The sequence below is a fragment of the Furipterus horrens genome, unplaced genomic scaffold, assembly GCF_987537825.1.
Source record: "Furipterus horrens unplaced genomic scaffold, mFurHor1.1.pri manual_scaffold_13, whole genome shotgun sequence".
Lineage (NCBI taxonomy): Eukaryota > Metazoa > Chordata > Mammalia > Chiroptera > Furipteridae > Furipterus > Furipterus horrens.
The window spans coordinates 52501464-52524874 of record NW_028327183.1 but is presented as its reverse complement, the minus strand read 5'-3'; the positions used below and the strand labels follow the sequence as shown (position 1 = coordinate 52524874).

At 41.6% G+C, this 23411-nt stretch overlaps 1 protein-coding gene and 1 pseudogene across 1 annotated transcript; one reads left to right on the top strand and one right to left on the bottom strand.

Annotated features, from left to right (window-relative positions):
• Positions 1 to 846: 846 nt before the first annotated feature.
• Positions 847 to 18538, bottom strand: LOC149995291 (uncharacterized). The gene is made up of 5 exons (XM_090259169.1): positions 18419 to 18538; positions 18121 to 18202; positions 16990 to 17261; positions 16012 to 16138; positions 847 to 5899 (listed from the first exon to the last, which is right to left on the bottom strand). The coding sequence occupies exons 1-5, from the start codon at positions 18536 to 18538 to the stop codon at positions 3849 to 3851; spliced, it is 2652 nt and encodes an 883-aa protein (XP_090115295.1). The 3' UTR covers positions 847 to 3848.
• A 3345-nt stretch (positions 18539 to 21883) lies between these two features.
• LOC149995290 (keratin, type II cytoskeletal 8 pseudogene) lies at positions 21884 to 22723 on the top strand (annotated as a pseudogene).
• The last annotated feature ends 688 nt before the right edge of the window (positions 22724 to 23411 follow it).

Here is a 23411-nt window from a genome sequence, read left to right as displayed (position 1 = left end):
TTCCTTCTATTGATCCTCAAAGGCCACGGTAAGCGCCAGCATCACCCACCTGGCACATTCAGCCAACTGATTCCAGGAGCTCTAGCAGGACACCTGCAGATTCCCAGGTGTGGACCTGCATAGGATGCGCAGTGTCTCTTCACACGTGGGTCAGCCAGTACTCAAAATCTGATTTTGACGTGGCAGGTGTGGCTCAGTGGATTGAGCGCCGGCCTGCCAACCCAAAGGTCGGTAGTAAATTCCCAATCAGTGCACAGGCCTGGGGTCTGGGCCAGGTCCCCAGCTGGCGTCGCCAAAGAGGCAACCACACATTGATGTTTACCTCTCCCCCTTCTCTCTATAATAAAATGAAGTAAATAAAATATTTAACGAAAAAAAAAAAAGAAAACAGAGACACCCGTGATTTTATCTTCAAACACAGCCCAAAACAAAAGTGGTCGTGGATATTGGCTAAATGATAGGTGCTTGGCCTGGAAATGACCGCCTTGGCTCACTCCTTTCCTAAAACATTTGAAGGGAGCCAACGTGGACCACCGCCTAGGCTCTCTCCTGTTACTTTCACTAACCTAAGTTCTTCCCGTTTTTCACTTTCCTCAGCCCAAATAAACATACTTCAGGATGCTTTCTGTCCTATAACAATCTGATTGTGTGTCCTAATATTTTATAATCTGAAATTCATACACAGGGTGCCTGAGCACTGCCCTCCTATTACCTCTGCACTGAGTTTTCAGAGTTGAACCCTTCTTCCCCGTCCTGTTGCCATCTGGTCTCCTTTACAGATCTCTTCCAACCCAAGAACCCCCTTGATAGGAAACCAGAAAAATGACAGAAAAATCAAAATCAGGCCTTATTGTATTATGGAATGACTGGACCTTTCAAACTGATGGAGAATGTTAATACCAGAGATGAAAATGAAAAATATCCATTGCATGGTGCAAAGTATAGAATGTATAAAAAATATTAAAACATCATTAAAATAACAAAAGAAACATATAATAACGCAAGAAAGGACAGAAATTAGTGAAATTCTAACATGCATCATTGTAATTTTTATGTCATTTTGTTACAGAAAACTGCCAAAACTCCTCTCAGATCAAACAGAACATAGGATAAGACATTTAGCAAAGATGCACACATAGCAAATACACATCTGAGAAAAGGCTCCCCAGGAATCCTTAAAACAATACAATAAAACAACAGTGACACAGCATTACAATGTTTAAAAAAAGTGAAAAGATTTGAGGAACTGAACCTGTCATACATTGCTGCAGAATGGAAAAAGGTACAACCAGTTTAAATCAGAAATTGCTAACCTGAATAACTTTAATATTAAGCTACTTTGAAATTCAACACTGTGCACTGAATTACTGACAAAGGTTAATTAAACTTATGTTCACATAAAGAATTAAGCTCTAATACTTTTACCAGCTTCAAAGTCAAAAATTAGAAATAATCATTATGAATATATTCATAGTAATAAGTTCAAAGAAAATAATACTTCCAAGAAAAAACAGGAGTTACTAATTTATAATTAATAATTTTCCAAATATATATGCCACATAAATGAAACCATAAAATACTGTTATTCTGTTATTTAGTACAATGGAACGTAAATCAAGATTATGCACAGAACTGTGAAAAGCCAAGATTAAAATGGCTATGAAGTAAATTCCCAGTATGGTCAATATTAAGAAAATGGTGATGATTTCAGTGTCAGGTATAAATGACGGCTGACCAAATATTACAGTTGATATATGAGTTTAATGATTAAAGCCTTTTTAAAATGGTAAAAGGTATTAAAACTGGTATGTTCATCTCATTTTGCAAATAGGTTTAGCTACTGTATATTCAATGCACGTTCTCCTGCACTTTGCATGAGCCTTTCCCTCAAGACAGGGAATATAGCCAACAATAAAAACTCATTGAAACTACCCTATCTACAGTGGATCACTGGAATAAGTGCTGGTCTATGGACCAAGAGGTCATAGACTCGATTCCCATTCAGGGGACATGCCTGAGGTGAGGGCCAGGTCCTCAGATGGGGCCATGTGAGATGCTATAAATCAATGTTTATCACACACAGACATTGATGTTTCTCTCCTTCCCTGTCTCTCTACAAATAAAGAAAACCTCTCTTAAGAAACAAAAACACTCATTGAAACCAAAAATAACTGCTGTTTGGGTCAAAACAGTAACATCCCTTAACTATAGACACACTTTTTTTTAATCCTTCAACCAGGAAACCAGTGGCTCTGACATGAACATTTGGGAGTGTACAGAAATCCAGTATGATTTTAAGAAAATTTTATTGATATTAGAGAGAAAATGAAAAATAGAGAAAGAGAGAGACATCTGGATTTCTTCTTCCAGTTATGTGTGCATTCATTTGTTGCTTCTTGTATGTGCCCTGACTGGATATTGAAATCAGGAGCTTGGCATATCAAAAGTTGATACTCTAACCAACAGGACTACCTGTCCACACCCATAAAAACTTTTCATTATATTCAAGGACAATGACTGAATGAACAGAAGATAAATATTCCTGCAGATTCTGCAGTCTCTTTCTCAGAAACATTTCTGGTTGCACGTTAGAAGGAGCAAATTCTCTCTAGTTGGCCGCTGTCTCCTCCACCACTTATCGGGCCAGTGTTTCTGTTGCGGTCACTCTGACGACTATGGCACTACAACTAGTGACCACCACCCATGCAACTGCACACATTATGGCACATGGCCAACTGCATGACAAGGATGAGAGAGTCCCTTCAACAGTACTGGCCTAATTGACAAATATGGAAAAAAACTCATGCTGTTTCCATTTGTACCTGAGGTTGTCATACTTACCTCCTCTATGGAGTGATCTATTTCTCTGTCTCCTAAAACTCACAGCATTGAGACTTCTCATGGAAACGAGAGCCCACGGACTTAACTACCTGGAATGGAGCTGGAATGCAAGTTTGGAAAAAACTGCCAAGTGCATTTTTGTACAAAATGTTCCCACAGATCACAGCAACTTCGAGACACACATAAAAGTTATTCATGTCTTTACACTTCTAGGGTTCAAAACTGTTTATAAACTACCCCACACCAAAAATATAGCACCCAGATTAAAGAAGACTTGGTAAAAAGGTCCCCATTACTTTAAAAGAGATTAGTCTGGAAGGATTTCCATTGGTTTTTAGACACTCAAAAATTATTCCTGGCATATAAAAAAAGCACGTCACTGAAAGGACAGTCCTTCTGCAAGCTGATAGCTGAACTCAGATGATGTTGTTCTCTGGGCAACTCAGAGTCCGGTCAATTCTACAACTAGTTAGAGTGCAAGAATCAACATCTTTTAAAAAGCAAAGCTATTTCTAATTTTCCCCAACAAATCACAGAAAAGCGACATTGTATGAGCACAGTATACTGATGACTCATGCAAAGTCAGGGAACCCATAGGTGATGCAGATGAAATACATTGAACAACAGAAATCAGCAGTGACATGGATCTAAAAAAGACCTGGATAGATAAAAACAGTGAAACATGGAAACACAACACCCATACAAATAAATTATGGGGAACCTCCCTAGTGCTGATGTTTGGCTGTATAAAATTTGAACAAACAATGCTTCAAAAAGTTAACTTTAGTACTGTTAAAAAACACACACAAAAACCACTGTATATTTTCTATGCAACTCAGATATTCAGCCCATGGTAACCCTTATATGTGAAGGATAGAATTTTGGTTAAATAATCTCCCACATTAACTGTATTTATAAGACCTTTATCCTTAATGATATCTCTGATGATACTGAAGGGCAGTGTAATGGATGAAAGATTTCCCACATTCACTGCACTCGTAAGGCCTTTAATATGTGTGAACTCTCTGATGACGATGTAGTCCTTGCTTTTGGATGAAAGATTTCCCACATTCACTACACACATACAGCTTTTGCCCAGTATGAACTCTCTGATGAACATGAAGGTAACGGCTGGTGGAAAAAGATTTCCCACAATCATTGCACTCATGCCTTTCACCTGTGTGAACTCTCTGATGACGAAGTAGTCCTTGCTTTTGGATGAAAGATTTCCCACATTCACTGCACTCATACAGGTTTTGCCCAGTATGAATTCTCCGATGTATATGAAGATAACGGTTGGTGGTAAAAGATTTCCCACAATCACTGCACGCATGCCTTTCACCCGTGTGAATGCTCTGATGTATATAAAGGTCACTCCTCCTGATAAAAGACTTCCCACATTCACTGCATGTATATGGCCTTTGCTGAGTATGAATTTTACGATGTATATGAAGGTAATGGTCTGTGGTAAAAGATTTCCCACATTCACTGCACTCATAAGGCCTTTCACCTGCGTGAAGTCTCTGATGATGATCTAGTGCTTGCTTTCGAATGAAAGATTTCCCACATTCACTGCATTCATAAGGACTTTCGCCACTATGAACTCTCTGATGTACAGAAAGGTCATACTTTCTGGTATAAGATTTCCCACAATCACTGCACTCATAAGGCCTTTCACCAGTATGAACTCTCTGATGTACATAAAGGTCACTCCTCCTGGTAAAAGACTTCCCACATTCACTGCACGTATATGGCCTTTCCTTAATATGAGTTTTACGATGTATATGAAGGTAACGGTCTGTGGTAAAAGATTTTCCACATTCACTGCACTCATAAGGCCTTTCTCCTGTGTGAACTCTTTGATGATGATCTAGTGCTTGCTTTCGGATGAAAGATTTCCCACATTCACTGCATTCATAAGGACTTTCGCCAGTATGAACTCTCTGATGTACATAAAGGTCATACTTTCTGGTATAAGATTTCTCACATTCACTGCACTCATAAGGCCTTTCACCTGTATGAATCCTCTGATGAAGACGTAGTACTTGTTTTCGTTTGAAAGATTTCCCACATTCACTGCACTCGTAAGGCCTTTCACCTGCATGAACTCTGTGATGACTATGTAGTGTTTGCTTTCGAAAAAAAGATTTCCCACATTCACTGCACTCATAAGGCCTTTCACCAGTATGAACTCTCTGATGTACAGAAAGGTCATACTTTCTGGTATAAGATTTCCCACAATCACTGCACTCATAAGGCTTTTCCCCAGTATGAAGTCTCTGATGTACACAAAGGTCACTCCTCCTGGTAAAAGACTTCTCACATTCACTGCATTCATAAGGCCTTTGACCTGTGTGAACGCTCAGATTACGATGTATTGCTTCCTTTCTGATTAAAAATTCCTCACATTCACTGCAGTGACAGAGCTTTTGTCCAGTGTAAACTCTCTGATAATAAGAATTGGAAATTCTGGTAAAATGCTTTCCACAATCAGAGCATGCAAAATACTGTCTTCCGGTAGAAAGTTCCTTGTGCTGAACATATGCGTGGTTGCAGCAAATGGCTTTTTCACATTTATTGACGGTGAAATAATTTTTTCTTTGAATACTCATGCCAGCTGTCAAAATTTTGTCTGGTCTCTCTCTGGTTTGAGTAGCCTCTTGTTGGAGATGTTCTGATTCTGAAAGAATGGCCAGTCCAACCTCACTACAGGTAAAAAGTTTCTGCGACATACTATAATTGTAACACTTGGCAAGTGACATGCTGTCCACCTCTGTCATGAAAAGCTTCTCTGTCTCATGAAACTCTTGGTGCTGGTGACACTTTGTACTGAAATTACATTGTTTTCCACATGCCCCGCACCTCAACAGTTTCTGAATGTGCTGTGTTTCCTGCTCCTCTATGAAGTGAGAAATGTCTCTCCAAACTGCCCCACAACTCTCACAGGGGTGGCTCTTCTGAGGAGACAAAGTTACCTTGTAACTCTTTTCCTCTGACACTTTTACAGAAACATCCTGTTCAATTGGTGCTTCTATATCCTCTGCTCCACAGCAGCAACCTGAAAGAAAGGAAAAGCAGGTGAAGTATATGTGATATTAAAGAAAAATATCCTCTGAATCTGTGTGGTGTTGTGACTGAAGGATGCTACCATTAGAGATAAGATAGCACTTGCTGGTGTGGTTCAGTGGATCGAGCACTGGGCTGCGAACCAAAAGGTCATGGGTTCGATTCTTAGTTAGGGTACGTGCCTGGATTGCAAGACAGGTCTGGTTAGCGCATAAGAGGCAACCACATACGGATGTTTCTCTTCTCCTTTTTCTCCCTCCCTGCCCCTGTCTCTAAAAATAAAAAAAAATAAAACCTTAAAAAAAAAAAAGGAAAGAAGACTGAAGAAAATATGGCGCAGGATCAGGTCAGTAGTATAGTTATTCTAGGTACAACATGTGGTGCTCTGACACTCCACGCCTTTTTTTTTCACATCACCCCCCAATCATTTCATATTTTAAATGTCTTATTTTTATGTAGAAATGTATATTAATCGTTTCTTCTGTGAGTCACAATTGCTTTTACAGTTTTTCTTTTACATCACAATATTGTGTTGATATTCACCTACATTTTATTAAAGTTTCATTCAATTCTTAAAAAAAAAACCAAACAAACAAAAAACCCTCGCCCTCGCTGGTATGGTAAGTAGACTGACTGAGCACTGGTTGCAAACCAAAGGGCACTGGTACAATTCCCAATCAGGGCAAATATCTGGGTTGCAGGCTAGGTCCTCAGTTGGGTATGTGTGAGAGTGAACTGCACACTGATGTTCTCTCCCTCTCTTTATTCCTCCCTCCTCCTTTTTCTAAAAATAAATAAAATTTAAATAAGAAATAAATGACTGAAAAAGAAGTATCCTCATCACAAATGCCATCTATCACACCTAGGCATGATTCTATGAAACCATTTTCAAGACAATTGAATTACACACTGAAGAAATTGGTGTTATAATTTAATGGCCACGGAAGTAAGTCAGTGGTGGTGGCCTAACCAAGTAATAGACAAAAGCATAGGATGCAAACACAGAGAAGATAGTCAGGGAGTTCTTACTGTTCCTTCTGAAATCGTTTCATGTAGGGCCTTTCTAGCTAGTGAAGTGAAACTTCTTAGAAAATTTCAATGAACTCAAACTCATCAACATTAATTGTACCAGAGCCTATGAAATTCAAGGTAAATATAACAGTAAAGGCGCACATTAAGGGTCTGCAAACATTCGTGAAAGTTAGGGGGCAGAACAAAAACCTGTAAGAGAAATTGGTTGAGGCACAAAGTTTAGAGAGGTGCAGATTACCTGTGGGCCAGGAATTGGAATTAAAATGAAAACTCAGAAGTGAGTAATTAAGAAGTCTCAACAATAAGCAAGAATGAGTGGAATAGGGTTAGGAACTGGGAATGGGAACAAAATATTGATGAACAAAATGCGTTCCTAGTTATGACCTTAACAAAGCCCAAGTGTTAAAAACATCTCCAACAGCTATTCACTAAGGTAAAAGTAGATCTAGGTCCAGTCTGGCATGGACGGAGTGGTGTTTCTCATGGGATGCAAAAATGATTCCTCCCTTAAGTCCCAGTGGAGCCATTCCATGGAATATAGATGATATAAACTCTAAGTTAAAAAATCAAGAGATGGATGGCCAGCACTTTGTAAAACCACAAAGCACAAAAAGACCACAAAATAAGACCTATGTGAGTGACTCAGGAACATGGCTGAATAAGAAATACGACAATTTTCCCTTCCACCAGTACAAGCAGACAGCTATAGACAGACTAAATCATCCACAGAAAAGAGGAATAAAAACCCAGTTAAGACAAACAGAAAATCATACCAGACATGATGGCTCACTGGTGAGAGGGTCATCTATATATATAAAGGTTGTGGATTGGATCCCCATCAAGGCACATGTAAGAAGCAACCCATGAATAAAATCATAAGTGGAACAAGAAATCGGTCTTCTCTCTCTCTCCCCACCCGTTTTCCCTTGTATCTCTAAAAGCAATTAATAATCAACAACAACAAGCAAGCAGCAAAAGAGCAAAAAACATAGAACCTCACAGAAAGCACGACTGGGATGTGGGTTACCAAACCTGCCTGAAGACGGTTAGGATGAAAACCAGGGTCCGAGTTACCTCTGTCAATCACTATGACTGCGCTAGTTGAATTTATGCAAGTGTTCTGTGACAAATACTGGAAATTTTTTAAGAACCACTGAAACCCCTGCAAATCTGTGACGCTCCCACAGTTTACACATTAGGCAACTCTACAGAGGTCCTTTGGCATGGAATCCAAAACAAATCGCTTTGTCCACAACCTACTCTAGGAAGAACACAAAAAATATCAGTATGTTCCCAACAGTATTTGCCACTAAAGAATCCAAAATACCTGACAATCAAAGAAAACATATTCCACCAAAGCAATTGGACTTGTGCATTTTTTGTCATTCTGACCTCAACTCATGTAGCATCAAGGAGAGTAGGCCGCTGGGACTTGTCTCAAGACTGAACCACAACAGCAACTGAGCCAACCCAAATCCACATGTAGATGATCCATTTCTTTATCCAGAATTAGTCCATAAAATTTAAAGGAGTTTCCGCTTCCTCAAATGCTTAGACATCCTTACATAATTAAAAAAAAATCCTACAAATAAAGCTACTACCAAGGAAACATAAAAATTTTCCATTAATTAATGCCAACTAGATCCATTTCTATGGAAACCTGATAAGTAATCCAAAATATTTACTTCAAAAAACATCCATGAGCCATCAGAGAATACAAATGGAACCAAAGGACATATTGACACAGGAACAAAATGAGAATATCAGATGTACAGAAAAAATTTTTTTTGATAAAGGAGAAATGATACAGTTGTCAAATGATATAAAACTAAATGAAAAATGCAACAAAATTTTAAAAGAATTCATGAAAGGAACATGTCATGTCAAAGACAGGTTATTTAAAATCATAAAGGTGGAGAGAAATAAAAAATGGAAATAAATTTTATAAAATATGGCAAGGTGAATAAAGTAACACCACCAGGATACCTAATACTTGCATATGGGATTCACTGGGGACAGGGGTGGGGAGTGGGGGCAAATACAGAGAAAAGAAAAGGAGGCAAGGACCAAGATAGGTAGAACACTTAAGAGCTCTGAATAATCAAGTGCATGCCTCCCCACAAGTTCCTGTACAGGTTCAAAGCAAACTGGACTTCACCAAGACGTAGAAAAATGGAACTGTCAAAAATCAAAGGCAAAGAGAGCTGTGAAAAAACAGAGGAAGTAGAAACTCATTACACACAGAATGCCTCAATAAGGGTATCAGTACATTCCTCTGAAGAAAACTTGCAGACTAGGAGAAAATAAAACTAATATATTTAGGACACTAAATGAAAACAATCCGTATTTTATCCAGGAATCCTGTTCCTTAGCAATACTTTCGAGACAAACAGAAGCTAAGGAATTGCACTGCCACTCAACCAAACTTACTAGGAATGCAAAAAAAACTTCAAGATCAAATAAAAGAATACTGAATAGAAAGTGAATAGATAGGGAAGTATAATTCTCATTAGCAAAGGTGAGAATAATATCAAATTCACTATACAGCAGCGGCAGATTGGTGGAATGTACATTACGCAGCTATTATAAAGGTGTAAAATTAAAGATAGTAAAAATAATAAAGCCACCATTCTGTACCATATTATATACACAATATAAAAAATGTGAATTGTGACACCAAAAAAATAAAAAATAAAAAAAGAGACATGTGGTAGAGAGTCAAAAGGCGGTATGCTTGGATGCAGTGAAGGTGTTACCAGGTAAAATAAATTGTTAAGAGTATGAGTTCTTTTACATAGTCATTTGAAAATCACCAGCAAAAATAATTTTATAAAAGATAAGTCAGTGAAAACACTATAGGAAATCACCATCACAAAGGAAGACTGCAAGACAGAAAAACTAAAAAGCTGAAAAAGAGAAAAAACCAATGCAGAAGTGGCAATAGCAGCTCCTTAAACAAATTCTCCACTCAAAAGGCACATAGTGGTCCTGATGGGTATGACTGGGGGTAGGGCACCCTCCTGCAAACTGAAAAGTCAGTGGTTCAATTCCCGGTCAGGGCAAATGCCTGTGTTGCAGGCCATGTCCCTGGTTGGGGACAGTGAGTAGCAGCTTATCAATGTAGCTCTCACATAATAATGTTTCTTTGCTTCATTCTCTCTCTCCCTTGCCCTATCTCAAAAAAATAAAATAAAATCTTGAAGAAAAAAAAAAAAAACAAATGTATTCCATGCAAAAGAGACCTAGAGAGCAGTGGTAGCTAAAATTCCATCACACCAAAAAGAACACCACATAAAGGGTCATAAGAGCCTGTCAAGTTGAGGAGACAGAGAAGTGTGGCCCAAAAGAGGGAGCAGATCAAGGTTCCAGCGGAGGAACTAAGCAATGAGGAGATAGATAACGTAATAGATGTAGAGTTCAAAACACTGGTGATAACGATGCTCACAGTCTTGACAGACAAGATTAACTACGACAAATGCATAGGGGAAGAAATGAAAGCTATGTTAAGTGAAATGAAGGAAATCCACACAAAAGAAATGGTGAAGGGAAGGAAGCTTGGGTTGAAATCAAAAATTTGGACCATACAGAAGAAGTAGAAAGTCAACCAGTAAGTACACAATGAAGAAAAAGAATTGAAAAAATGAGAAGATGCCTGGGAACCTCCAGGAAAATTTTAAACATCTGCATCATAAGGGTGTCAGAAGGAGAAGAGGAAGAGCAAGACATTGAAAAGTTATGTGGAAAAAAAAAAAGGAAAACTTTCCTAGCTGGGTGAAGGTAGCAGACATACAAATCCAGGAAGCACAGAGTACCAAACAAACTACACACAAAGAGAAACACCCACCAGACACATCATATTTAAAATGACAAGGTAAAGATAAAGAGAGGATCTTAAAAGCAGCACAAGAGAAGAGCAGAGTTACCTACAAAAGGGCACCTATAAGACTGTCAGCCCTGGCTGGTAAGGATCAGTGAATTAATTGAGCGATGCCCCGAGAACCAAGGGGCTGCTGGTTCAATTCCCAGTCAGGGCACATGTCTGGGTTGTAGGCCAGGTCTCCAGTTGGGGGTGCATGAGAGGCAACCACACATTAATGTTTCTCTTTGCTCTCTTTCACTGTTCCTACCCCTTTGTTAAAAAATAATTAAATAAAATGTTTAAAAGGAAAGAGCTGATTTCTCAAAAGACCTTACCTTTTCAGGTAAGAAAAGACTGGCAACAAGTATTGAAAGTGATAAAAAGCAAGGACCTACAACCCAGATTATTCTACTCAGCAAAGCTTTCATTTCGAATGGAAGGGCAAATGAAGTGCTTCCCAGACAAGGTAAAGCTAAAGGAGTTCACCATCACCAAGCTATTATTATATGAAATGTTGAAGGGACTTATTTAAGGAAAAGAAGACTCCCAAAACTATGAACATTAAACTGAAAACGAACTCAACTCTTGAAAGAATCTAAGGAAAAAAAAAAAAAAAACTCTCACCAGTATAGGAAAAAAATCAGAGCTATGGGGACCATTGGAAGGGTTATCAGCTGGGAGCGGGAAGAGAAGAAATGGGGAAATGGTACAGAAATTAAGGAGCACAATTAGAAGGTACAAAATAGACGAGGGGGTGTTAAGAATAGTACAGGAAAGGTAGAACCAGACAACACACAGGCACGGCACATGGGCTCAATTACCAAGGGTGGGAGCTGGAGGGAAGAGGGGTAGTGAGCAGAGGGGAGCAAAGGAAAAAATTATTGTGACAAATATAACAAAATAATCAATAAATATACTTCAATAAATAAAAAATAAATTGAAGATACACATAAATAAAGGGAGATAGTGAATGGATACAAAACCAACATACAAATCTCAGTTCCATTTCTACACACTGATAATAAACTTTTTGAAAAAGAAATGAAGAGTCATGGCAGGTGACTCAATTCATTTGATTCCAGGTCAGAGAACACAAGTAGTTTGCTCACTGGGTTCCAGTTCGGGGCACATGAGGGACATACGGATCGATGTTTCTCTCTCACATACATAATTTTCTCTCTCTCCCCCTTCCTCCTCCTCTCTCTAAATCAATATAGATATCCTCAGTTCAGGATTAAAAAGAAAATAAAGAAATGAAGAGGGTAGTCAACATTACAATGGCATCAAAAACAATAAAATACGCATGGATAAATGCAACCGATAAAGGAGAAATGTCTCAACATTGAACAGGACAAGACAGTACTTAAAAAAATGCTGAAAAGGCAAATGACTGAAAGACAGCAAGTGTTCATGAACTTAAAATTTAATAATGACAAAGTTTCTACATTATGCAAATCAATCTACAGATTAAATGTAATTTTAGCAATTCTAATCGTACTTTACACAGAAATCAAAAGAATCCTGACATGTACAGAGCCTCAAAACACTTCACACGGCACAAGCAATCCTGAGCAAAAACGAAGTTTGTTGGCATCACTCTGCCTGACCTGAATCTATTACAAAGCCAAAGCAACCTAACAGTGCGTTATTAAAATGAATGCAGAAACACAGCCCAATATAAGAACACAAAAAACATTGAAACTAATCTTTGACAAAAACTATAAGGCATAAGAACTATAAGGCATAAGGCATAAGAAAAAAATGATGGGACTTCCGGCCAAAATGGAGGTGTAGACAACATGCTGCGTCTCCCTCCAAAACTAAGAAGGAATACAACTACCTCAAAACTAGAAACAACTAGAAGTTCCAGAAAATCAAACTGCATGGAAGTCCAGCAAACAAAGATATAAAGAAGAAATAATCATCCAGACAGGTAGGATGGGCAGAGCTGGGGCAGAGAGGACGCAGTGTGTTGGCAGCAGCAGGCTGGCAGAAAGTACAGTCACACATTTCAGAAAGTCAGGAGGGACACCTTGGGAGCGATCCCAGCTCCTCTCCGGACTTCACAGCCCAGGGTCTCAGCTCTGGGGAAAATCAAGCCTCATTGCTTCTGACTGGGCAGATCAGTGGGCAATGGGGTGGAGGCAGAAACTGCCGGTCTCAGCAGGGTCCTCTTATTTAAAGGGCCCCTATGGCCCTTAACATCCGCAGACCCACCCACTCTGGGAATGATGGCCAGGGCAGCAGCTAGAGGTGCCCCAGTCTAGGGCAGCAGTGGGAGAGGTGCCTGGAAAAGGGGCGATTGCTGGTCAGGCAGCATTGTTTCCTCTTGGACACCTCCCCCACATACAGCGACACAATTTGGTGAAACAGGTCGCCTTGTACTGAGGAATCCCTAAGGCTCTGCCCCTTACAACATAACAGGAGCAACAGCTCTACCTGGGACGCGAAGGTAAAAACACACAGGAGCCTGTCAGAATGAGGAGACAGAGAAGTATGGTCCAAAAGGGGAAACGGATCAAGGTTCCAGTAGGAGAACTAAGCGACAAGGAAATAGCCAAGCTAAGAGACGAGGAGATAGCCAACCTAACAGATGAGGAGATAGACAACCTAACAGATGCAGAGCTCAAAACTCTGGTGATAAAGATGCTCACAGGCTTGACAGACATGCTTTAGTACGGCAAACGCATAAGAGAAGTAGTGAAGGCTATGCTAAGTGAAACGAAGGAAAATCCATAAAAAACCAATGGTGAAGGGAAGGAAACCGGGGTTCAAATCAATGATTTGGAACATAAGAAAGAAAAAAACAACTAGTGCAGAATGAGGAAGCAAGAATTGAAAAAAATGAGGAAAACTTCCCAAATTTTGCAAAGGAGATGGACATACAGGTCTGGGAATCACAAGGGTCCTGGGCAAGCTGGACCTAGAGGGGACCACACCAGGATGCATCATGACTAAGATGCCAAAGGTGAAAGAAAAAGACAGAGTCCTCGGGGCAGCAAGAAGAAGACAGAAAGTTGCCTACAGGGAGGTGCCTATTGGACTATCAGCTGATTTCTCAGAGGACACTTTGTAGGCAGGAAAGAACTGGCAATCAGTATTCAATTTGATGAAAGCAACCTACAACCAAGATTACTCTATCCAGCGAGGCTATCATTTGGCATGGAAAGGCAGATGAAGTGCTTTCCAGACAAGGTAAAGCTAGTAAGAGTTCAACATGACCAAGCCCTTATTATATGAAATGTTGAAAGGACTGACTAAGAAAAAAAAGATCAAGACTATGAACACTAAAATGACAACAAACACAACTACCAACAACTGAACGTAAAAAATCAAAACAAAATCGAACTAAGCAAACCAGAATAGGAATAGAATCATAGGTATGGGGATCATTTGGAGGGTTATTAGCTGGGAGGGGAGAGGGGGAGAAATGGGGAAGTGTGGCAGGGACTAATAAGCATAATCAGTTGGTACAAAATAGACAGGGGGGTGTTAAGAATAATATAGGAAAGGGTGAAGCCAAAGAACTTACATGCACGACCCATGGACATGAACTAAGATGGGTGGAATTGGTGGAGGGAAGGTGTGTACTGGGAACAGGGGAGCAAAGGGGAAAAAATTGGAACTACTGTAACAACATAACCAATAAAATATACCTAAAATTTAAAAAAAGAAAAGAGAAAAATGGTTATGTTAATTAGTGGTGCTGGGAAAAATACACAATCACATGTAAATCACAAAAGTGGAAACTATGGACAAAAATTAGCTCACACTGTATGAAAAATTAAATGGCAGTCCTAAAACTCAAAACACTTTGCAGACAACCTAGAGAAGATGCTTCAGAGATTTGGTTTTCTTTTTCATCTGTATAAGCATTTTTTAAAAAATATTTTATTCTTTTTCTATTCAAGACTGAGGTAAACGGGGATCAGACAGGAGGAGAATCAAGGATACGTGAGACACGCATCAATATGTTGCCTCTTCTGCAGCCCAACTGGGGACCCAGCCAGCATGCAAGCCTGTTCCCTGACTGGGAATCCTACCGATGACCTGCCGGTTTGCAGGAAGATGCGCAACCCACTAACTACTCAGAGCTGAAGAACTGATTTGAAATAATCTAATGATTGTGACAACCACAATGCAAAAGAGCAGATATAAGCAGTTCAAGCTACAACAAATGAAAAGGCTTCTACACAGAAGAGCAACTGAAAGAAAAGGCAGCCCGGCACAGTGTGGCTCAGTTCATGGTAAGTTATCCTGTAAACCTACACGCGGCCTGTTGAATTCCTGATCAGGGCACATGACTGGGTTGGTGTCTCAGACCTTGGCTAGGGATGGAGAGATGAGCAAAGATCAATGTTTCTCTCTCATGTTGGCAGATCTCTCCCTCTATTTTCCCTTCCAGTCTATCTAAAAATAGAAATTCAAAAATATTATTAAGAAAAGAGAAAAAAGGAAGAAAAGGAGAACTCCAGATGGGAGAAAATACTTGCAGAATGTATAAATATATAGCTTGGAGCTGTTGTAGGTTCCGTTCAGAATATGTAACATAAATTATTTGATTTACCAGTAAATATAAACTTATGTCAACACTATACTGTAGAGTGTTAACAAAGCAACACCTGAGTCTACAAAAAACTCTACATGACTTACCTAAAATTACTTTATCACTGAAACCAGTAACCAGCATCTCAGCTTCCTACAAAACTGACAACACTAGGCATGCTAAATGCAGGGTTGCCAAAAACATGTAAGTGAAAAAAGGAGCAAAATCAACATCTGGGAGGCAAAGTTATGCCAATGTTAAAAGCCATGTACCAGTACAAGAAAAGGCATCTAGAAAACACACAAGACATTCAAAACTCATTAGTAAAAAAAATGTAGAAGCAATTTCCCACATATGCACTAATGATCAAAAGGAATAGAGAAATAGGCATATTCTCACTAATCAAGGTGGTATTCATTAGCCTCCTTGTAACATTACCAACCACAAATCCTTCCCTACGAGTTCAGTACAACAGGTACTGATATTGCAGGAGGAGTAAAGGGCAGTGCAAACAAACCACACCTACCAAGGAAAGCAACTGCTCAGAAACCTGGAAAATCAAGCAGGGCTTACCGCCCACATGTGAGGAGAGGGAACCCCCTAGAGAACAGGGGGCATGGGAAATGCACAGCCAGGTCCATGTAACAGGCCAAAGTGAGGGTCTTACCCAGAGAGGATATAAGGTCAAAGTTCTCCAGCATCACACCCAGGTACAGGCGTCGCTGATTGTCATCCAGGAGGCGCCATTCCTTCCTGGAGAAGTACAGGGCAATATCCCCAAAGGTCACATCAACCTGTCGAAATTGAAACAAATGACAAGAGCCGTCTTATTGCAGAACCGTAACACTCTCTTACAAATAGTCCCCACACTCAATTTCCTCCGGGGCTCCCCAGTTCACTGTGGACACCAGGCCCATATATCAGCGCTGGCCGCTCTGTCATCACAGCCCCATTAATTAGTGTTACCACCGTCAGCAACAGCAACGTCTTTGGGGCACTAGCGGGAGCGGAGAGCACATAAATGCCATATAAGCATTAGGACGTGGCTGTAGGGTTCCATTCTTCTCAAGAAGCAATTCCCAGATCATGCCTCCAAGACACCGCCAAACACGACCTTATGCTTTATACTTAAGTCCCCCAAACCGGTACCGGGCACAGTCATCTCTCACTTCCTCTACTAGTGCACAGCACTGTGGCATGTGTGCCTCCTTCACGTCTTCAGACCCCAGGTCCTCTCCCTCAGCTGTCACCTTCCTGCTCCGTAGCACACGTACATCTCCGGGACACCCCCAAACCAGGCATTCGGTATCCAGAGGGCTTGGCATGTTCCAGCAGGATCCGTACTAACCCCTTATCTGACGGACCCCACAGCCCGCAAAGCCCCGGAGGAGGCTGTAAATTCCTCCCCTCCTCCCTGCTGGTCTTTGGTCAACCATTACCATGCAGAGCCGCAAGGGACTTTTACACACAAAAACCCCGTGTTCACTCTGCACTGTTTGCTGTGTTCTCAGAAACCACAACACTGTTCTTCTAAACTCTCCTCACGATGCCTGACCGGAAGCCTCACAGGTAGGACGCGGCACAGGGATGTCGGGGTCGCGCGGTGACGCTGTGAAGGAGGGAATGCGGGAGGCCGCGCACTCACCTCACGGAAGTGTCTGAGCGAGGCCGCCAAGGAACGTTGTTGGGGAGGCGGGAGAGTAACGGCAGGAAACGAGGACACTAGAGACATGGTGGCCCCTGTCCGGTTCGCCCAGCTCCTTACTCCCCCGTGTGCTCCGTGGACCACGACTCTGGCGCTGTCCCCCCGCCCTCCCCGCACTTCCACCAGCACACAGCCACCTAGACGGTCTAGAACGACTTCAAATGGACTCAGGACAAAGAGAAAACGCCAGTCGTTGCGCCGAAAGTTCGGCCCTAGGCAGCAAGCACCAACTAAAACGCCTTCCTCGACCCCTCAGTGACAAGGCAGGGCGGTGTTCCTCGCACGGTATTCTGGGTAATGCGGGTTACAGAGACCAAACTGGTTATTCAGCCTTTTCCTACATCATTCAGCTAAAAAAAGACTACGATCCGCCGCTAGGGCCCATGGGAAATGACACGTCGCACAAAAAACACATTTTGAAAATGGCTAAAAGATTTATATTTTCCTGGCCTAGCGACTTGAGTACATACTGATAACACATTATCTCCAAACCCCAACAGTGAGTCATAATAAGAGCTATTACTTCGCTACAGAGATAGAAAACTTATGGTACAAATGACCTACTTACAATATCATATATGTATGTGACAAATATAGTACAAGACTGTAGAACACGTCTTTGAAAAAAATAATAGAACTAGGATAATAGTTAAATGTCGGATAATTCAATTCTCACGATTATTGGTGTTTTTATGAATGTGAAAATGGTATTGTAATTATAATGAAAGAAAATTTGCCTATCACAAACATATATAAGATAGGTGAGACAATGTTTCAGGCATTTTCAATAATATTACGAACATATTGAGAACTTCTATTGAGAGTAAATGAAGTACATATTTATAATGAAACTATTGTACGTATAGCTCAGAAACCTTTAAAAATCACATGAAATATATTAATAACAGTTTTGATACATATGTGCAATGATTATTAAAAATCAATAATAATCTGTAATAGTTTTGCTATTTAAAAGCTTAGAGTATAGCTCTGACATATGTTGCTCACTGGATTAAGCCCTAGCCCACAAACCTAAGGATTGCCAATTCCGTTCCCAATCAGGGCACGTACCTGTGTTGAAGGACTGGTCCCCCTTTGGGGATGTGTGAGAGTCATCCGATCCATGTTTCTCTAGCACATCATTGTAAGGCCTCTGCAGGCAATGGAAAGGACCTGCGCAGAACCTGTTCTGAGAAAAACACCTGCTGTTAGTTTTCCTGGAACCTGGTGACCTCAGGGTTTAGAATGCCGAGACAAGGTCTGGGTGTAAAACAGGATGCCTGGCAGCAAACAGATGGTGCAAAAGGTTACCACAGAACAAGCAGCCCCAAAAGTTTTCCCCAGATCGAATGTTTAAAAACCGCTCTACCCATTGCCCGGGGTTCTCCGTCCACTGATTGTTCATAGACGCTTTTTCCTTCCATTGCTGAACAAGCCTCTGCTTGCAGTCCACAAGATCGACCAGTGCGTTCCATCTGCGGGGAGGCATCTCCTAACAATCATGTTTCGCATGAATCTCTCCCTCCATTCCCCTCTCTACAAATAATTGAAATATTTTTTAAAAATTCGAAGTATAAAGACAATGAAATGTAATCCAAAATTTAAAAACATTAAACTAAGTAATGTAAGAGAAGTTGAAAAAATCTTCTTACCAGAAATTGTAGAAATCCCTTGTAGTGAACACGATCTCCAGCGCACTGAAACTGGCACAATATTCATAGAAGTGGTCTGACACTTTCAGCCAACCCCTGGCAAGGGAAGACTGTACAGCGTTTTCTTGTCCATGAAACACCGTCTCCATTTAATCAAATGTCTTTCTCCCCTCCCTTAATCGTGTGATCTTACAATCCTCAGGATCCACATGCTTGGAACTCCTGAGTGCTGCTCAGTTTGTGTTTCCATATCATCTATCACCCAACAATTTACTACAAACATTATTTTTCTGTTAGTTCTTGGCTATTCCTTCAATAAAGCCACTGAGGAAGCCATGGTGTGATCACAATTCTTTATTCACTGCTGTATGTCACAGACCTAGATAAGTCTCTGAAGAATTAAGATAATTAGTAATGGATTATTCAAGCAAAGAAACATAATACCACCCTATTCTTCCATAATTCTACGTTTTTCTCCTCACACGTTACAATAGCTTACTCACCTCACTTCTTGCCCTCAACTGGTAATGAATAAAAAGGACTCACACTTCCTTGAAACAAAAATTTCATGTTGGCGAGTTTACCAGCATAGCTATAGTTCATATAAATTCTCTCACCTCTAAGAACTCACCCTCCATTAATTAATTGCCACCCATTGAGACTAACCTGTTCTAAGGCTTCAGAGCCTTCTGTCTGCTAGCTATTTCAAAAATGATCACTTTGTAACTATACTAATCATCATTCATAATGTTGTGCACTTTGCTCACCCCTTAATAATTTGCGAGAAATAACGTGCGGTCCCATGCAGACACTGTCACTGAATTTCCAGGGGCACTGATCATCAATTCCCAGCAAGGGGGTTAAATACTGAAATGAAGAACATTTTTCTCAGGTTCAGAATCCTACTTTCTCAATCTCCACAGATGCTGGCATTGCAGCCATCCTGGCACTGAATGTAAATTTGGTACATAGTACTGGCAGATCCAGGTCATACTCTTAAGATTTTCAAAACAGAACACATCTCAAAAAATTCAGTATCAAATGTCATATGCAAATACAGGTGAAATGATTATTTCCTTGCAAAGAGATGAGATCTATGAATCCAAAACCATTTTCTCAGGGTTTGATGCCCACTTTCAATACCTTCATGGATGTGCCAACATTGTACAGATGTGTCATCTTGTAGCAAATGTAGCCTTGCTGTGGAACCAGACCCCCAGGTATACCCTCCATTGTTAGGAAAAGTAAGGTACATCTCTAAAATACATTTAAAAATCATTTGGAGGAAAACAAATAATTTCTGGAGTTGCAAATGAAATACCGAGAAAGAGCCACATGGAATATATTCTGAGGAAATAAATTATAGGGTGGAACCATATCCACTTGCTTTGGGGCAGCCTAATATCACCCTCCATGATCCCTCTATACCTGTCTGAAGTATTATTCTTCTGATCACTGTATGAGCACACTGGACCTTCCTATGTTCACTCTAAGAGCTTTGATACCCTTGAACTAAAGAGAATGAAGACCCAGTGTTTTGTTCCGTGTTTTTGTGAATCTTAATGTTTTTACACCAACTGCTGGATGTGCATTTTTCAACATTATAGAGCATGAATTACAAATGGAATCTGCAGGGTAATTTTACTAACACCTTTTTGATAAAGGAGGGGGTTAAATCTTCCTGATGGCTTTAGTGAAAGCAGCAACTCTTTAAAAGCATGCTAATAAAATACTATAAATACAAAGGTTGAGATAATCAGGCATGCAAACAATCTGAAAACTACAGAATAATGTTGATGTTAGAATTCGATGTGTGGATTTCAAATGGTGATACTTGCCTAATACCTGGTCTGTGCTTAGAGGACCTAGGTTGTGACCATGGTTATTATTCTCTTTAAAATGACTTCATTTAATTTTTCTTAGATTGTGTCTAAAAAGTGTACTTGTTTCTCTCCACTAACTGAAATATGGTATAAAGGCCTTAGCTGTGGCCCAAGATGCTGAGCACTGTAGTGAGGGCTTGTGTTCAGAAGAACTATGTTTGAAAACAAAGGTTTGACGTGCAAAAATAAAAACAGAAGATTATGAAAGAGGACCTGGTTCCAAAACATGGTCCTGCCTGCAGGGAACACTTGTGAGTTTAATTGTCTCATACACTCAGTAGGGATGTAGAGACAGAATATTCTGGGTAGTGGGGTCCCTTGCATGAAAAAGAGGTGATCACTTGATATGGAGAATGGGATTCTTTAGGTCTCCTGCATCCCTCCTGAATGTGAAGATTCACCATTCACATCCAGCTGGCCCATCCACTTCAGGGTGAATGTCAGTGTCGCAGTCAAAGTAAGGCATGAAATTCACCAGACTAAATGGAATCACCAGCTGACACCCAAAATGGTGGTGGAGGTGCAGAGACCAAGCCCAAATTACCAAGACCTGCAGAGGGTCGAACTCCAAGGTGTGGTCAATGGAAAAGGCAAACTGTAGCTCCATCCAAAAGGAGGTTCCCCAGCAGCTTTTTGGCTCCTTTTCGAACCTCTGTCAGATTTGGCCTCCTTGCCTCCACTCCGGCCTCCACCATGTACACAAGGATAACCCAGAAGACAACGTACAAGGTGTTCACCTCTGGCCCCCAGACCTTCAGCAGCCACTCATTCTCAGTGGGCCCATCATCAGCTCCTTAGACTTTTCCCAGGTGGGCAGCGCCTACTGGGTTGGCCTGGGTGCCAACATGAATCTGGCTGGAGGTTTCGGCGGAGCGGGGAATATAGGGTCCATCAAAGCCGTCCAAGTGAACCAGAGCCTGCTGAGTCCCCTGAAGCTGGAGGTGGACCCCAACATCCAGGCTGTGCGCAACCAGGAGAAGGAGCAGATCAAGACCCTCAACAACAAGTTTACTTCCTTCATCGATAAGGTGTGGAGCCTGGAGCAGCAGAATAAGATTCTGGAGACCAAGTAGACTCTCCTGCAGCAGCAGAAGACGACTCGCAGTAACATGGACAATATGTTCAAGAACTACATCAACAACCTTCGCCGGCAGCTAGAAACACTGTCCCAGGAGAAAGACCGGAGGCGGAGTTTGGCAACATGCAGGGGATGGTGGAGGACTTGAAGAATAAGTACGAGGACAAGATCAACAAGCGCACAGAGATGGAGAATGAATTTGTCCTCATCAAGAAAAGGATGTGGATGAAGCTTACATGAACAAGGTAGAGCTGGAGTCCTGCCTGGAAGGGCTGACCGATGAGATCAGCTTCTACAGGCAGCTGTATGAAGAGGAGATTCATAAGCTGCAGTCCCAGATCTCCGCCACATCTGTGGTGCTGTCCGTGGACAAGAGCCGCTCCCTGGCCCTGGACAGCATCATCGCCGAGGTCAAGGTCCAGTACGAGGAGATCGCCAACCGCAGCCGGGCTGAGGCTGAGACCATGTACCAGATCAAGTATGAACAGCTGCAGATGTTGGCTGGGAAGCATGGGGATGTCCTATGTCGCACAAAGACAGAGATTTCTGAGATGACCCGGAGCATCAGCCACATCCACGGCCTCAAAGGCCAGAGGGCTGCCCTGGAAGCCTCCATCACTGATGCCGAGCAGCTAGGGGAGCTGGCCGTCAAGGATGCTCAGGCCAAGGTGGCTGAGCTGGAAGCTGCTCTGAGAACCGCCAAGCAGGACATGGCCCGGCAGCTGCGTGAATACCAGGAGCTCACGAGCGTCAAGCTGGCCCTGGATGTGGGGATCGCCACCTACCGCAAGCTGCCGGAGGGCCAGGAGAACCAGCTGGAGTCTGGGATGCAGAACGTGAGTATCCATACCAAGACCACCACCAGCTACTCAAGTGGGCTGAGCCCAGCTTATGGGACCCTCAACTACAGAATGGGCTTCCAGGCCAGCTTTGGCTCTGGTGGGAGCTCTGGCTTCTTCAGCCACACCAGCACCAGCTCATCCAAGACGGTGGTTGTGAAGAAGATGGAGACCCCCAATGGGAAGTTGGTGCCTGATTCATCTGATCTCCTGTCCAAGTAAACGACTGCTGCAGTCCCTCCTGTTCTCCGAGCCAGTGGGAAAGGAGCTGCGCAGGAGAGTGGAGAGCACAGGAGGCCCGCCAGAAGCCCCACCTCACCCAGTCCTCAGCTCCCCTTGGGGTGGGGGAGTTTACTGCCTGGGGGACGGCCTTTCACCCATGCCCCTGACTAAAAGACATATCAAGTGTTTTGTTTTTGTTTTTCCCCCAAAATAAAGTCTTACCAGGCTCTGCCAAAAAATAAAAAATTTTAAAAATAAAAAAATAAAGGAGGTTCCCTTTGTGCTGACAGTGTGGTCAGTTGATTGGTCATCATCATAAAAAGCGAATGATCCATGGATACATTACTGCTCAGGGCACAAGCCTGTCTTGTGGATTTGGTTCCTACTTGGCGAGCATTTAGTAGCGACCAATCGATGTTTCTCTCTCACACTAATGTTTCTTTCTCAGTCTTTCTCCCTCCCTTCCCTTCTCTGGAAAATGAATAATACCTTTTAAATATAATACAAGGTGGTTACCCTGGAGGACTGAATGGCAGACGGTGAGTGCTTTGATGTTTCAGGGAATTAGGGGGAGAATCATAGTAATTGTACCAATGGAAACAGCAGCTTCAGCTGAGCCTCTCTGGTCCCCACTCAGTACGTGACCCAGTGAGTGTTTCACAGCGGCGCTAGAGGTTGTTTCTGGAAC

Bases quoted from the DNA above. Each gene is read 5' to 3' on its own strand.
- LOC149995291 (XM_090259169.1), bottom strand. From the start codon at position 18,538: ATGCCTCCCCGCAGATGGAACGCACTGGTCGATCTTGTGGACTGCAAG. The intron at 17,262-18,120 runs GTACGTGCCCTG...CTTGCTGCCTAG, and splicing joins GGACCAGTCCTTCAACACAG to GGCCGAACTTTCGGCGCAAC. The intron at 16,139-16,989 runs GTGAGTGCGCGG...CAATTTCGACAG, and splicing joins CGCTCAGACACTTCCGTGAG to GTTGATGTGACCTTTGGGGA.